Source organism: Megalops cyprinoides, chromosome 5, assembly GCF_013368585.1.
Source record: "Megalops cyprinoides isolate fMegCyp1 chromosome 5, fMegCyp1.pri, whole genome shotgun sequence".
In the NCBI taxonomy this organism is placed as follows: domain Eukaryota; kingdom Metazoa; phylum Chordata; class Actinopteri; order Elopiformes; family Megalopidae; genus Megalops; species Megalops cyprinoides.
In genome coordinates, this window is record NC_050587.1 from 16,512,460 (window position 1) to 16,530,468 (window position 18,009).

At 39.2% G+C, this 18,009-nt stretch overlaps 1 protein-coding gene across 1 annotated transcript in view; it reads right to left on the minus strand.

Moving 5' to 3' along the window:
• cntnap3 (contactin associated protein family member 3) overlaps window positions 1-10,695 on the minus strand; it is a 113,260-nt gene extending 102,565 nt beyond the window's left edge. Inside the window, exon 1 of the mRNA XM_036528677.1 lies at window positions 10,372-10,695. Within this exon, the coding sequence (XP_036384570.1) occupies window positions 10,372-10,576 (205 nt within the window). The 5' untranslated portion in view covers window positions 10,577-10,695. The remainder of the gene's footprint in view (window positions 1-10,371) is intronic.
• Between the last annotated feature and the right edge of the window lie 7,314 nt (window positions 10,696-18,009).

Sequence of the window (18,009 nt, forward strand, 5' to 3'; positions counted from 1 at the left end):
AGCTGAATATTTACAGAAACAATAAGTACCTTGCCCAAGTGTACAACAGCAGTGGCCCCCTTTGCAACTGACAACCATTTTTAGTTTATGAGCCCCGCTCCTTACCACTATGATACACTGAGTTTTTAAAATATATTTTTATTTCCATTTACAAGTAACTCCAAAGCCAGAGAAGATCTAAATGCTCTAACATCCTTACATTGCAGTGTTAATAACATACACAAATTGCAAAAAAAAAAACATCGGTGCAACACTCACTTGAAGAGAACGACAAAATACATTGTTAACTAGTATGGAATAAAAGAATTTCAGCACAGTAATAAAATCTGTTTTAACTAAATAATCTATGTTCTTCCCTTCAAACTACTTTGTTCTCTACATAATTAAAGTCTTGTATCTAAACGAATGTCTATTGCCAGCAAGCATCAACTCAAAGGAGTACAAGCAGCATTATGCATAATTTCTTTGAAATTCCAATATGCACTGCATGAGTGTCAATCACAGCAACAGTTTGGATGAAAGTAAAATTAAAAAGACGTCATGAATGGCGACAGACATTGCTCTCAGAGGAGTCCCATTCACTTCAAAGAGCAAGCACATAAAGTTATGTTTAAGTTACACAATGCACTTGGCACATAACAGAGGGAGCATGACTGGTTGCCTCCTTGGCACCAGTACAACAGTATACATGTGCTTTGTTTTTTAGAGTTGTTTGGTTTTAAGTTAAAGTTTTAATTGTAATAGCAGTTTAAAGGTACGTTTTTAGCCTCCACTTCTTCAAGCTTAACTGGTCTATTTACATCAGAGGACGTCAACACCAGAAGAATTTGGCCCCTCCTTACCACTTACACAACCCAAATCCTGATACAAACCCTGGTTCTCTCTCACCTGCTGTAGACTACTGCAACTCCCTCCTTGCTGCCCTGGCTGCAGCTTAATCAGAATGCTGCTACTTGATTGGTCCACAATATCCCCAAATTCTCCTGTGTCCTACACGTCATGATCTCCCTTCAATGGCTACCACAGGCAGCTTGTGGCCGCCTCAAAATGCTGGTGTTATCCTGCCAAGCAGTGAGGGGGATGGCACCCTCTTCACTTCAGTTATCACCTGCCCTACAACCTTTCCTGTTTCAGTCAGGACAGCTGAAACACTGACCATCTTTCATCATAGACTGAAGACCCACCTCATCTCTACCCCCCCTACCCAAACGTGATCTTTTTGCACCTCTTACGTGCAATTATATATGTGGAGGTGTACTTCAGAGATTTATGTGATTGGGTATGCGGAGGTTTATTTGTGTGGCATGTGATAGCATTATATTTGGAATTGTACAGTCCTTAAGTCGTACATGTTCCTTTAGACTCACACGTCAGGACAGGCACAAATTTGCAGTCTCAGCACTATGTTTGGCACTGTCACTTGTTCATGTGCTCTTAGCGGTGTCCTATTTGTGCAACTTTTCACGCCACTTTATTAGATGCACCGTGTAAGTCGCTCTGAAATTTTTTGACAAACTTTGCATGAAGCAGAGAACTGTTGTTGAAAGACTCAGGATTGTAAGGATTTACGATTCTTTCAAGTACACGTCTGGATATCCAACCTCTTTTGTCTCTTTCATCATTTAAGGCTGTAATTTGACCTAGTTAGTGGTGTGATGTAGGATACAAATGGATAAGACTAGCTCCTCCCAAAAGGCAATGCGGTTTTTTAGTTAAAAGCTGCAGCACAGCCTTCCTGTTTCAGACACCTTTGTTTTGTTTTTTTTATGATTGATTGTCATTGCCCTTTTAAGTCTGAAGAAGCTGGATGTATAAAAAATCATGTTACATGTTACACCTTCAATGTGTCTTTGGCCTGAAGCACTGGGATGTACTCTGCCGGATTATGGTGTGGTTACAAAGGGAGGGACAGTATCAGTTATCCACCCTGCAAGCTGAATGTAGTAAAAAGTGGGGTAACACCAATGAGTTTGCTATTGAGCACTAATTTGTGTGTGATCAGAAAGAGTATTTGACTAGTAGTAGCAGCACAATACAAAACTGAATCAAGTAATATTATAGAACTACCTTGCCATAGAGTTCACAACAAAAACAGTGCTTTTGTGAGTATACACCCAGGAAACCTGGCCTGTTTTGTAACCAAAGCTGAAGAAAAATACGTTGTCTTTCAGTTTCACAGGGTTTTCAGCACCTTTCCTGTTAGAACTGAACTGCTGAGGCATTGAATAATGTCTTATTATCATCATATTTTTCTCATAAAGACACAACTTCTGATTTCTTCATGAAGCCTCACTGTTTCCATCCTTAATGAATGCATTAATGGCCAATGAGGGCAAAAAAACATGCTGGATGACAGGCTCTGCAGCTGTGGCTGTGGTACAACTCTTGTGGCTGTTTAAAATGCATGTGAGTTCTGTTCTTTAAACACATGGGAAGCATCCTCACTCCTGAAATGCATGTGTGGATTAACAATCACACAGCAGTACCAAGGGCTCTTAGAATCAACTGTTGTTAGGCAAAAAGAGGTACAGGTGTGTGTGTGTGTGTGCTAGTAGTGTGCAGGTTTGCCAAAATCCCGCTGGTGTGGTGATGTGGACGAGTTCAAAGTTATTCACATGCAGTTCAGGTCCAGCATGCAGTTTAAGATTTTGATCAGCTAGGAAGTACTTGTCCTACAGCAGTACAGCAGTTTGCAGTACTTCCACCTTATCAGCAGTCCACGTTGCATTAGTCAAGAATTCCCCTTCAAAATTCATGTCATGTCTATCATAAGCTAAAAACAAAAAAAAAAAATCCTGGATCCTGGACCTTTAGAGACATATTCTATCTTCACCACATATATTCCTACCATACATAAATAAACAAAATAATTATTACATAAATCTCCCCTTGATACTTTTTTATCTTTAAAACTGTGCAATCTATTGATAAGCAGAAGACATAAAACATTATTTTTCTGTGAAATTCTCACTTTCTGTTAGTAAGAGGCATAATATAATGGTAATTTCGTAATGAATAGCACACCCATATATTTTCATTTAACAACATGAATTAATTGAATTATAATGATGAATTATGCCTGGTCTTGATAGCAGTAACAACTGATAATTAAATAGGCCAATAACTAGTTTTCAACAAGCAAGCAACACTTCTAAGCTAACTTGCACTGCCGCCACCAACAAATTTTGGTGTAAGCTTAGCTAGCTTGTTGACTCACTGATTAACAATCACTAACTAACAATCACTAATTGTCAGTTCAGAGAGCTGCCTCGCTATATTTCAAATCCAGTTTTTAGTTTTTCCCTGAAGGACTATGATAAATGACTTACCTGCATTAACAGTGATTCAAAATTAAGACTCTGTTTTAGCTTGTGATCTTAAAGCTGCAACCTCTTTACCACCTGGCACAGTGGATGTCACTGTCTTTCTACATAGTGCTGCAAAGGAAAAGCAACATGAAGAATCCAGTTTTTTTCTATGATGATTCCTAATTTTTTTTTGTTTCTGTTCCACAAATCATTAAAATGTGGTCATTCTTTTCTTTTATGCATAAATAGCTGTACACAGTTTGATCACTGAACAGTTGTGTGGACTGGCAGATCAGTAGAGCTACACTATATCGCCAAAAGTATGTGGACACCTGACCAACACACCTATATGAGCTTATTGGACATCACATTCCAAAACAAAACCAAGGGCATTGGAGTTGCCCCCCCCCCCCCCGCCCCCATTTGCAGCTATAACAGCTTCCACTCTTCTGGGAAGGCTTTCCACAAGATTTTGGAGTGTGTCTGTGGGAATTTGTGCCCATTCAGTCAAAAGAGCATTTGTGAGGTCAGGCACTGATGTTGGACGAGAAGGCCTTGCTCGCAGTCGGTGTTCTAATTCATCCCAAAGGTGTTCAGTGGGATTGAGGTCAGGGCTCTGTGCAGGCCACTGGAGTTCCACTGTACAAAACTCGTCAAACCATGTCTTTATGGACGTTGCTTTACGCACAGGGGCACAGTCATGCTGGAACAAGAAAGGGCCTTCCCCAAACTATTGCCACAAAGTTGGAAGCATACAATTGTCTAAAATGACTTTGTATGCTGTAGCATTAAAATCACCCTTCACTGGAACTAAGGGGCCCAGCCCAAACCCTGAAACAGCCCCATTATCCCTCCTCCACCAAACTTTACAGTAGGCACAGTGCATTCCGGTAGGTAGCACTCTCCTGGCATCCGCTAAACTCAGATTCATCCATCAGACTGCCAGATAGTGAAGTGTGATTCATCACTCCAGAGAACACGTTTCCACTGCTCCAGAGTCCAGTGGCGACATGCTTTGCTCCACTCCTGCCGTCACTTGGCATTGCGCATAGTGATGTTGGGCTTTTGTGCAGCTGCTCAGCCATGGAAACCCATTTCATGAAGCTCCTGATGCACAGTTCTTGTGCTGATGTTGCAGCCAGAGACAGTTTGGAACTCTGTAGTGAGTGATTCAACAAATGCGCTTCAGCACTCGGCAGCCCCGCTCTGTAAGTTTGCGTGGTCTACCCTTTCATGGCTGAACTGTTGTTGCTCCTAGATGCTTCCACTTGACAATAATAGCACCTACAGTTAACTGGGGTAGATCTAGCAGGGCAGAAATTGAGGTCCTGTTGGTGGAGGTGCAGATGCGTTCAGGGATGCTGTTTGGGAGCCTTTCCAGTAGTGTTACCACTAAAACCAAGTATGTGCCATCTGGGCACAAAGCTCTAATAGCGTAGCTCTCGGCAAACGCTACCTGCTTATCAGCCACCTGTCATGCGTAAAGACGTCTGCCGTCGGGTGGCGGAATCCCGGAGAAGTGCCAATGCAGCCATTCTTCCTCTTGCAAACTACTGCATGATTGGAAATTTTATAGCCTATAGATTGACTGAGATGTTTTACACGTGTGGAACCATAATAAGTATATTAAATAAATTTCCTTCAAGGATGTGCCAATTATGCTAATAGGGGTAGTTTTGGAAAACCAGTGTGTGTTTTTGTTTTGTTTTCCACTAGTAGTCTAGCTTATGTTGTTTTAATTTACTGATAACTGTATTATGCAAACCATTACATATAGCCTAAGCAATGTGTTCAATCTGGCAATACAACTACAACAGCATCTACTACTACTACTTGTCAGACCCACCTCCAGCCAACTCCCTGTTCAGCCACACCCACGCTCTGAGTCATCTGAATTTTAACCACACCTGCAGCAAATTCAGTTAATCACCACTGGGGGATTTAAGGACTGCAATTCATGCACCTCTTTGTGAGGTATTGCATTCGCATACTGAACCGGTTTATTGGTGTTTGTGCTTTGCTCTGGTTCTGTTTTGACCTGTTTGCCTGTCTTTTGACCCTGCTTATTGTCTGGCGGTTTGGATTGTTTGTTTGGTGTTACTGTTTGCCCTCCAAGTTCTTTGCCCCTGGCTTGTGTTTGGACCATTCTAGAAGATTCTGTTTTGGATTTGTGGACTCTGTATTAAAAGTACTGGAGCTCTGCACTTGGGTCTTCTGACTCTTTCGTTACACTACTACTACTACTACTACTACTACTAATAATAATAATGTGTAAACAATTAGGCAGCAGACAACATATTAGCACCAGGGTTTCCATTAGCCGGTAATTAGCGGTTTTTGCCTGGTAAAATTTATGAAAAACCGATAAATTAAAAACTTGCCGGTCAAAATGTCCAGTAATAATGCTCATACAAAACGTAGCCTACATTTCAGCGGGTAATGTTGAGGTTTTGCTCAATTGTTACAGTTTGTTTTGCTTAATCCTTACTGTTCATTAAATAGTCAAACTGATTTGAGATCATTGTCATTCTTTCATCAACCTAGGTGTACATTATATTTGCGTTTGTAACATAGACTGTTAATGAAACGTGACTGGTAAGTTTCAAATTTGTCTGGTAAATTCTTTCCGCACACCGGACCAGAAAGAAAAAATCCTAGCGGAAACCCTGGTTGGCGCTCTTAGATTTCCAAATACCTGCAGTACTCCAACACTGCCACAAGGAAACGTGCATACGCCAAGTTGGAGCCTTACATCGAGCTAAGTACTTTTCCATGTCAAAGACTGTTTTTATAAATCTGAACTTTGGCGTGGATTTGAGCATACGCACATTCTAAGATCAAATCTGTGTGTAAGAAAGTTTTATACATGAGGCCCCTGAACTCAATAATTAGGAGGGCTGTCCACATACTGTACTTTTGGCCATATAGTCTATATTTATCTTACTTAGTGTGTTGTGTGATGCAGCGGCGGCTGGTGATTATAAAAGTAGGGGAGGAAGGAGGGTGCGCTTGGTGAAGTTTGGTGATGGTGATGGTGGTGGTGGTGGTGGTGGTGGGGGGGGTTCTTAGTGAGGGCATATGCAGGCATGTAATACCCAGACACTTTTAAAGCAGCAGTAAGGAGTTGTGGTCTACAACTAGTGAGCTAACTACCTAAAAGACATACAAAATACAACAACAGCACAGTAAGCACTGATAAAAGCTTGCTAGCATTCTAATTTGTGTCTTTTTGGGATATAGTTGGCAATGTTGTGCTGTGAAAGCAGTTCTTACATTTTCAATGAGTGGTCTGAACACAGAACTAAATAGTGCATAGCTCGGGCGGCTAGTGGGAATGACAGTTGTGTTCTGTTCTTCACATGACCATATACTATAAAAATGAATTTGAAGATGACGCTAAAATTAGTTGCCAATAAAAATATACCTAAATAGTGGTAAATTGCTGCATTCTGTTGTTTTGAAATTGTACCCTGACATCTCAGCCTGCACAAACTCGAACAACAACTGTGCATCTCGCCCACCCGACACATCGAAAAAACATTTCTGAATAGTTCCTTGATGGTCTACATATCTGACGATGACTGAGAGCTGTGAATGACAGCTTATGTCTGTAGTTTCATCAATCTGCCAAGAGAAGAATGGAGCAGCGTCTAATTCCTGCTTGATTTCGCTTTTGAGGTGGCTATTGCTGAAATCAATTCATTTTGGATGGTTTTAGACATGCCGGTAAACACTGATGAAGGCTGCAAATGCTCTGCAAGTAAATCATCATATCATGCAATCACCTTTGCTAGCTCTCTATAGTTTCCCTTGTTGTCTGAACTGGCCCCCTTGATATGCCCCCTGAATGCCAACTATTGCATGCCTAGATAAGCAGTGGTATCAACCAGGGTATCAATTCAGAGTATCTCTATTATGACACACTTTTGCATTGTGCTGCGCCGTTTGCAACCGTACACCCTCATACACAACTTGATCGATTGGCATCCTGCCCAGAAATTTCAATCTAACTGCAGCACCAATGTGGTCTTTACATTTATTGTGGCGTTTTGTTGCCCCATCCTAATTCTTTATATCACTAAATCCCTGAACAGACCATGTTTGAGATTTTTGGGGATGTTTCCCCATTAGCAGGCAAGGCCAGCAATACAGACGGTTGTTCATTAGGCTGCCAGTGAGCCATGGGTATTTCTCATACCATGTGGTGTTGAACACACTGACCTTACCATTTGGTTTGGTAATCTTGATTTTTGGAACTGGTCTCCCTGTTGCTCTGACCCTAACCTTCTCACTGTAGTCCAATGAGTGAAATGGTGTATTTAATAAAACATGGACAACGTCCGCTGTTTCCACTGTGGCTTTATTTGCGATAAACAAATCTAGCTTCCAACAGAAAAAACGTCTCGACTAAACACGACAATTCTTATCCTTGCTGTATGACTAATGACACAAGACAAGATTCTTGCATGATATCATTGATAACCCCCTCCCTCAAAACTCTAATTGGATATTCACCAGCGCAATCAGCTGTGCTGATTGGTTCACTGATGTTAGGCATTAAATCCAGAGGATCTGGCTAGACCCGCCCTAAGGGAGGTTTGTCCTCCCTTACTGCCATTCACCCTCATGTTAAAAGCCAGGACTCACGAGCCGCTGGGGTGACAACCATTTATAATGGGCATCAATGGAGGCATGGGGAGGTCGGACCTCTGTACAGTAATTTTCAATTGCGGTAGGGGGTGCTGTTGGTATTTTGACATGGGGAGACGATTTTTGTGACTTCAAAGTGTTGAAATAGTAGTAGTATTAAATAGTAGTATTATTAGTAGTTTAACAGATTCATCTGTTAAATTTCCGTGTATTTATTTTTCTCTTGGACGTTTATTTTTCTCTGAAATTTTAGGGAGGATGGTCCTCCCTTTCCTCAATGGATGAGCCTCCTCTGGTGTGATGTTGGGTTCTGGCAAGAGTCAGGTGATAATTTAAGATGTCTTAAATTGGGTCGGGTGGAATCCAGTCAAATTTTTCAGATGCAGGTCTGACTTGGGTCAAAATACAACTGATCAGTCATTGTTGGGAAAATACTATTGGACTAGAATACAGACAGATGTATGTACATCTTCTGATGGAAGATTCCTTTATCTCATGGAAATCAGAGAAGGTCAATGCTACAGAATATGAAACACTGATGTTCTTTACTTCTTAAAAGAATCTGCCATCATTTCTACCCCTGATGGAATAAACCCCTTAAAAAATCACTTCCTGCACTAGATTAGAAACAGCCTTTTGTCACATTTTGCCTTCCGATTAGAAATGTATAGAGTGTTGGGGTTTTGGAAAGTTCAGCCCCATCTGCTTCAATTACAATGCAGATGCACCTCGTTTTCACCATCCCTCACTCTCAAGGTATCTGCTCACATTTCTGTGGCATAACTGTGAAATGTCAGATAGACAGAGGATTCACATTTACAAGTTTTTTCTGCATTTTATCTTATTTTGGCAGGATGGTCTTCAGCTTAGACCTATAATAAGCAGAACTGGTGATTACAGTTGATCCGGTACAACGCAAGTCGAACTTGTAAACTGTTTAAATTCTGCATATAATACGTTTCTCTTTCTCCAGTAAAAAAGGTATCTTCGCACAAAAAACCTGCGATCACTTTTTACACTTCACCCGTACACAAACCAATATCAAATTTTAAAAAGTGTCTTTTTAATGCATTTATGATTGAGAGCCAAAAAGTTTTCCTTAATTTGACAAAATTCCAAGAACAACTTTTGAAAACCACCACCCGATTCAACGCGTAATGTAACGCGTTAATATTCTGTATTAGTCTATTTCACCTTGGTAGCCGTTTCCATTACCGCTGAAGCGATTACCAAATAATAATAATAACAATAACAACAAAACAACAACAAAAATTATATAATAATAATAATAAAAATAATAATAATAATAATAATAATAATAGTGCGTGCCTTTGTATATTTTCGTCACAATCGGATCTGACCCTTTAATCATTTTGCGACGCATTCACCATTCTTCTCTTTGTCAATATTAGTGCTTAAGGAGGTATTAGGCATTGTGAAGACTGGGCTAGTACCGTCCCATCTTTTGTCACTGAAAATGCTACTCAGCGAGGTTGGAGCGTAGAGAACACAAGTGATGTACTTACCTTGTCACTTCTCTGTGGAAGTTCATCAAAGTGCTTTATTGCAGTACATTATTCAGTACCTGCCTCTTCTACACGCTGCTTGAAACTATGACGAATATATATATTGTACCGAAGTACTAAGGATCTTACTGAACAAATAACAAAACAAGTTCAGCAGATGTGATACCGTTTGTAGGATGGCGAGCTAATTGTACCTGCTAATACTTATTTTTATCGAATTTACCAGAAGAGTATTCCGTGATTTCAGGTCATTTCTTCACAATCTAGCGTATGAGGTTCGGTTACCTACTGTGTAATACCAGTTTCTTAGTTCATCCAAATCGCTTACAGAAGAAAGTAGCCTACCAAACGTATTTTCGCTGCGACGATAAAATTCCCTGGATTCAATGCATTCTCTTCAAACTCTCCAACAGCCCGCAAAACCGCGTCAAGGACAACAAATTAATTGAAATCCCCTACTTACAGACAGACTTAAATATATTGTACAAAATTTTAGTCATATCTGAACATCTTACTGTACATACGCAGCAGAAAATGTGCTGCTTTCCTCAATGGAGTAAATGTAAGTGAGTCGTTATGTTTATATAGGAAAAGTCAGTTGGTTTGCGTATACAGATAAGCAATTGTCTTTATGCCCCTTTCTATAATTCTGTGCGAATTTGACTCAAAGTAATTACTCAGCAGGAACGCACAATATAAAATATGCCACTGCCAAACAATGTAGATGAATTAGTCTACATCATTAACATTATGCACAGAACAAAGTTACTCGGTCCAAAACTTACTCTCCATAATGGTAATGAAATTGCCTGTCGGGTTGTACCGAACAAACTACGTACATCAAGTTCATATCAAATCGTCTTTTACAAAATGGATCGGATACCCACCTTTACTAAACGCCCCATTCAAGCAACAAAGAAGAGTAGTCAGCAATGCCAGCATTCCGGTATGTGCTTTAAAACCAAAATCCATATTTGTGATATGCCGTGAGAAGTGTTCCTTGCCTCTTCTCTCACTGTTTTGAACGTGCGCTTCTCTCTGCTGTCTTTCTCTCAGTGCAGCTCTTTCACGCCATCCTGCTGCTGAACACATTACAATATATTCTGCATGTTATCCTCAGACACACCTACTACGGTCCAGCCTCCGCCGAAACGCACTGCCAGCGTGCCTCTATTGTCAGGCGGCCATGGGAAAGACAGCTTCTTCTCAGTTCAAAATAGCCCAGCAGACGGTCCGAGAGTGTCAGACAGCGTTGTTGAAAACAGAGAAGAGCACAGGGGCGTATACGGTCTTCGCTGCCGAATTATTCTTTCTTTAAGCAGTATTTTCGAAATACTTTTTTTTTTTTTACATAAACCGTCCGCTCTCTTTGGGAAGTAACAATGTGTTACAATGTCATGCTTCTCACCATTTGGTTCTAAGCCAATCTCGATGGCCTGCCAAATATATTTGGCAGTGCTTTCTGCCAGAGCAGGTAAATACCTAGCTTTTGTTTATTGCATATCTAATGTAACGAAGACCTTCATTTAGGGATCAAAGACCTAAGACAATTCCTTCATTTAGGTCACTTCAAAGTTCTGCATAAATTTAAATCATGAAATCATCTGAAGAACGACATACCGAAAGCTTTGTTAATTCAGTCCATCACTTAATATACTGCACTGTGGGTGAAGATGCAGTATTGTGCACACCGTTCAGTAAGACCACAAGCAGTAGAATCACGGCCTAAATGCATGTTCTGCTCTCGCTTAATGAAGGACACATAGAGCAATTAGGCTTCCAAGTCAAAATGGAAGGAAGATTATTGATCTTGTTCATACAGTAATTTTCGATTTCTCATTAAACAGAATAACACTATAAGTGCATAGGCACACTATTGTTTTGTTTTGATTCTGTTTGGCTTATTAGGCGACCTAGCACCATAGATGTGTAGTCCTCCTACTGTTTTGGGTGTTTTTTTTTTCTGCAATGTTGCTTATAATGTGTTGACAACTTGGTAGTTTTCTAGGGGCTATAGGAGTAGGCCACACACATTATCACATTTATAAGATTCACAGTGGCACTGTAACAGATGTTCACAATGTTTAAGCCTCCATGACATTCAAACGGTTTGCACTTTAGTCATAAAACTTGGAATACGTGTGTCTTGTTTCACAAGGAACATTTATGACACAGTATATACTGGGCCCATTTTTCCCTTCATTCTGAATATTTTGTGAAATGCTTAAACAGCACATTCTCATGGAGTGCTATGAAGACCAAAAATGGTCCAGATAGATTAATATTTGAATGACCCTTTTTGGAGTCAGCTGAAGATCATTTTTAAACACTGAGAGGATGGCTGTTGTAAGCCAATCAATTAACATTTAAAGTACATGATTCCGAACTTACCAACCATTAGTCCTATCTGCATGCAATGTGGTACAAATGCACTGTAGAACAGATCTATGAACTTCCCCAGAATTCTTGGCAATACATTAAGAGGTATAGCTGCTACAGACCATTGAACTGTAACCAGTACTGGAAATTTTTAAAATTCCTATCATGATTAGGAATGAACTAAAAACTGGTGCATAACAGGCATCAGGCAATATCTCCATTTCACAAATATGGAGGTCACAGTTCAGAATTATCATGAAATAATACCTCCCAAAGAAATAATGCTGATAGTTAATAGTATTCTAGTAGTAATAGTAATAGTATTAATAGTATAATAGTAAGAAGATGAGTTCATTGTTGCCACCAATGAACTCAAGGAATTCAAATTGTCCGAAAATTTCTCACACAATAAGATACTGCAGATGATAAACTGATGAGAGGGAGAATTCCACTAAAGCCCAGGTCACTCAGCCCCCGCAACTACAATGCTGAATGAACAATTCAACGAGAAGGTAATACGGTTTTATCACTAGTACTGTCAGTGGTCTGAAAGGTTCTGTTGGCTAACTCCCTCAGACCTACCTTAATGCAAATTGTGTTTCCACCCTGAAAAGAACAGTCTTGCTGAAAAACATTCCCATTTGTGGGTCCTCTAAAGCTGCACACTCTTACAATGACGTTGAGTGTTCTCATCAGCTGCCTTTTTTAACACACCTTGAGGATTTTCTGAAGAAAATGTATCCTTTATAAGTTTATTTATTGGCGAATTGATGGGCAGACTAAAGCAAAGCACAATGTTGTTTGGCCCTACCTTTAAAAAAAAAAAAAAAAAAAATATATATATATATATATATATATATATATATATATATGGCACCATTGCATTTGTTACAAACAACACATTTGTGTTCTTTTTCAAACTGAAATGAAAATATTAGTAAAAAAAATAAGTAACAAAACTCCTAAAATGTCTTTTTTTCATAATAATGGTCCTAAGTATGAGGCATTTTATGCACTTCAGATTGTTTTATAACACAGTGACCAGCAATTGTGGAAATGTTTTAACAGAAAAAAAGATGGAGAATGAAATGTCTGTTAATGGGACATTAAGGTTTTGTTCAGTGAATTAAAATGCAATATCTATGTGAAGGCATGAGTATTTGAATGTGTATAGGTTTTTGTTCTGTTTACAACCAGCAACATTGTTGTTCATGTCTTCTGTTGATTTTAGATAAGCTGCCTCCAGGTGCTGGGGCGGGCATTATAATTATTATACAGTTGTTATTGCGGTGCCTTTACACATATTCCCACAGTTCCTTTGATTTTCTGTAATGCAAAAATCAAACATTTTCTCTCAATCCACACTTGGGATCTGCACCTGATTGCATGCATAATCTTTTGTATTGTAATTGGGGGCAGATATCTTGCCTCTCATTTATAAAACACACTGTTTTTCCATTGTGTGGCACAAATGAATAAACATGGATGCAGACAAAATATGTTAAACTGACAAACATAAGCATATATAAAAGGATAGTACGCATCATGATGCAGGTCCTGGTCTTGCCATAAAAGTATCACTGCTGCACAAATCAATAGGTATTCAATCAAAGCAGAACTATCTGCTTGTGAGAAGGAATGGCTGCAGGGAGAGAGCGCTGTCACAGGGAGATCTTAAAGTAAACACCTGTGGGTGACAGTCACATAATGTGACCAAGCCACTCTGTGGATGAAAGGGAATACCGCAGTGGGCAGGGTACCAGCAGCGTTGTGTGGGAGTGTGTGTCACTCTCATACACACACACACACACGTACCCCAATGCTCCTGGAGACGTACTGAGACTGGGCTTGTTTTGGAGCAGCAGTAAATATCGGACTGAAAGAAGCGCAGACCCCAGTTTGCCATTGTCCACCGTGATAAAGCAGAATGACACATTTCATCTTACTCTGTTGGCTCAGAATTTATTTTTATTACCCATCTGATTGGAATGTCAACCAAAGAAATTAACAACAGAATTATCACCACTGTCAGTCCTGTTCATGAATAATGTGTACGATCGCTCTTTACAATGTCATGGCAATAGCACAGAGGCTGCGATGCCACAAGGTACAGTTCAGCCCAGTTCATTTCCTACAGTACATTTCAAGCACAGGGCATTCAGGATGTCTCTGCCAAAAGCGACCATATGTTCAAGCCAAACACATCAGGTCGTAGTATGACTTCATTCTTGCCTGGCCTCATGCTGCACTTCCCACGGAACCTATGCTAAGCCATTCCAACAGCAACAACAAATGCAGAAATAAGGCTGCAATTGTAAAAGCTATTTAAGAATAACATTTCCCACCAACAAAACACGGAATCAAAACATAAATAAAGAACATGTACAATTGCTCAGAAACAATTGATATAAGGTTTTTCCCTCTTACTGCTAGCTGCGGAGAATGTTAAACCTTTGCTCTGAGCGCTGTCCCAGGGGTTAGATTGCACATTCTACCCATAACCATCACACTTCACAGCACAACTGACAGACTGCACTTATAGGAACCACTGGACTATTTAGGGGTGTATCAGATGTCCTCTCAGGTAAAGGTTTTGAAACAATACCAGTGTTAAACTGACTAGAACCCTGAAAGCAGGTCTAGGTTTGACATGTGAAAAGACTCTAAACAGATGCAGCCCAGTGTCTATATAACTTTAGCTTTATTTAGTTTTAATACCAATTAAACCATGTATAGGCATGTACAATAAAAGATAACTCTGGTAGCAAAATTACTTTTTGCAGTTAATTGCTGTAATAAATGATTTTCTAACAAATGACTTCTTTCAAATCTAATTTGCTTGCATGAGTTTTTAAATTATTAGGAGACTTGTTTAAATAAATGTGCTAATTTGCAAGTGTATACATGTTCCTACAATTTAATTGTAGTAGGATTTAAAAAATAATGATATATGCTCAAAATTCTATGTAAAGATCTGATGACACGTTGTCAGTAGTTCTCCAGAGGCAGTATAGGATTTAATATCACTCATTAACCCATCCAAAGAGGTCAAAACAAACTTTTAATTTAAATTCATGTTATTTTTTGCTACTTATCTATCTGTGGAAAAAGTGTGATACACTTTATGTGTAAGTAAAGTAATAAACTAGTATGCAAAATATGACAATTTTAATTATTGTAATTAGAAGAGAGAGTAGTAATCAGAGCTGTCTTTCATTTAATACAGAACATATGCAATGTTGACTTGACTCCAAATGGCATAGGTGAGCCACTGTTGGACATGGAAATTGTTGTATTTTTATGTTGCTTATTTACAAACAAGTCAAATCCTATTTTATTCACACCTGCAGACTTTTAATGACTTCCGATTTTCAGCCCCTGAGATATAACACCTGAGAGGCACACAATCTTAAAGTTTTACTTGTTGTTTGCTACTACAATTAACTAATTTTCTTCTTCAGCTCCCCAGTGCTAGAATTAACTTCTTACTAACATTAAGACTGTCACTTATAGTTTTTGTCATTTCCTAAAAGGAAAAGCTTCAATCGTCACATTTGCATTTCCCCAGATCTTTCATCTCTCTTGTTCATTCTCAACTGCCATTAGCTGTAAGCAAGAATTTTGTGTAACTCAATATTTTTCCTTAACATATATTTTTAAGCTTATTTTTAGTATAAATATAACAGGGTTACATACTCCTTGGATTTTATTTACATGTGCCATATGTTCTATATGTATTCAGATGTGCTTAATTGTAAATGTGGTTTATCATATAATTTATTATGAAATTATGTGCAATGTTTAATTACATATAATTCATATCCATATAAATATTTTGATTAATAAGCCATCTCATTTGATAAACACATATTACATACATATATTATTACATATGAGTGCCCTCTGCAAAATACTACTACTACTACTACTACTACTAGTGATAATAATAATAGTAATAATTATAGTAGTACTACACCTCTAGTGCACCTGTCCTGACTAATTTTCTTTCTGTAATGCAATTTCAGTGTGAGAAACCAAACTGACTATTTGTCCATGATGTTGAAGTTGCAGAGGTACGCATCTCCTGTCGTAGTGTGCCAGCTACTTGTATCTGTGCTGTAGCACAGGAAAAGGTCAAGAAAAGGGTAAAGCATCAACTCAGTAAGCACAACAGTGTAGCGGAAAGTGATGAGACTTTAAAATCCTTTGTAATAATGGAAGAAAACAGGAACCAGTAAACCAGTAAACCCCGTTGACTATAATGGTCAACTACATTTAATATTAAGACAGTTCATCCATGTAATCACATGTGAGATCATGCAAGATACTTTCATGTTTATGTATCATGAGTGTAAGTGTAGCAACTGTGTTTAGAAGCATGAGCGAATGTCCACTATATAATATGACATCACCCCCGCAGTTTCCTTCCTGAGAAGTAGGGCTGTGGTGGTCATGAAATTTGGGTTGGCAGTTAACTGTCATAATTGTGATCATGGTTCACAGTTAAACCATGGAGAGTGGGTGGAGATTAATGTTTATTTATCACTTTCATTTTTTGCTCTTAATTATAAGCACAGTGTTTACAGTGACTGCAATCATTGTGATGTCACCAACCTTCCATTGTCATTCATCTTATAATTTGGCTAATGATGCTTGAAGAAAGCATAAAACCTTGAGCAGTAGATTGCAAGAGTAGAATTTAAATGAAACCCATAAATAGGTCAAGATGGGGCAGCTAGCCACCCAGCTAGTTGGAAAATAATATTAGATGGGAAATTAGTTTGCCGATAATTGTTAGGTAGATAGATGTAACTGATTGATAGATTTACTGATACAAATAGTAATGACACATGATGTAGCCATTTAGCTAATGTTAAGAAACTTAACTTTGTTGTATTGTTTGGGCCTAGTTAACCACTCTTGACCTTCCCAGTTTAGTTGGCTGGCTACTAATGTGAAACCATGTCCTTCTATAAGAGAATCTTAGTAATCTGGCCTGTCAAAGCCATACATGCAAAGGTATGAAGTAATACAATCAACAGGTTTCTCTACAAACTCTGTCTTCCATTCAATTGCAGGTCTCTACGTAGCACTTTAACTTCTACTAGCCATAGTAACAAAGTGCATTCGCATGTGCACAAGAGGTAGAGCCTAATGTTGTGACATATGTCAGTCTGATTTTTTCAGTACAGCGGCTTCTTTTGTTGTTTTCGCTGTCCATGTGCTCCTGTTTCCATATGTTTTGCCCTGTTCTCCGCCCTGTTTCCGCCCACCTGTGCCTGATCACCTGCCTGCCTGCACACCTGCATCTCATCCTCTCACCTGACTCGCCCTATATATTCCCTGTTTGTTGCATGCTCTTTTGCTAGTTCGTCTCAGTTCTCCTGTTTTGCTACCAGCCGTTCTTTGTTCTGTTTTGCCTGCCCATTTTTTGCGAACCAGCTTGTTTCTCTTGACCTTGATTTTTTATATGTTTTCTGGTTGTTGTTCGCTGTGTTTACCCTGGTTTTTGACCATTTTGGATACAATAAACTTGCCTTGTTCATCGTGCCTTCCTGTCTGCGCCTGAGTCCCTGCCTGAGCCCCTTGACAGATTTGTAAAGTCCACTGGGTTGCAAAGAAAGTTTTGTATGAAAGATGCTACACCTGTTGGTTAATTTTATATTATTAATAACATACATACAAATCCATATTTTCTTTATTTCATTTATTGATAAAACAGAACACCAGAGCTCACATCTTCTCACATTCACCCTCTCCTACCCAACTGTGTCCAACTGTGTCTGCATTTTTTCTCACTTGCTCTCAAAATGGCACAAGCCACATGGTTGACAGTATCTCAGTAAGCAAAAGGAACTTTCACTTGTCCTCAGTTGCACCTTCTGAACGAGTGTGCAAGCTTGTACCCTTAACATTTGGTGTGGCATTCCAGGATTCCTTTCATTCAAGCATTTACACGTTTTCAATGCCACTCCACTCCACTGCAGTGACAAAGAAAAACTGCGTGATGTTACGCCAGATAGTACTGAATTTTTCTGTAAGAATGAAAATTCCTGACACAGTCACGAAACTGGTAATGTTGGACCAAATGTCTCCAGTCTAAAACTGTTAGATTTACAGGAGTGAGACTCTTGCATTGTAGGTAA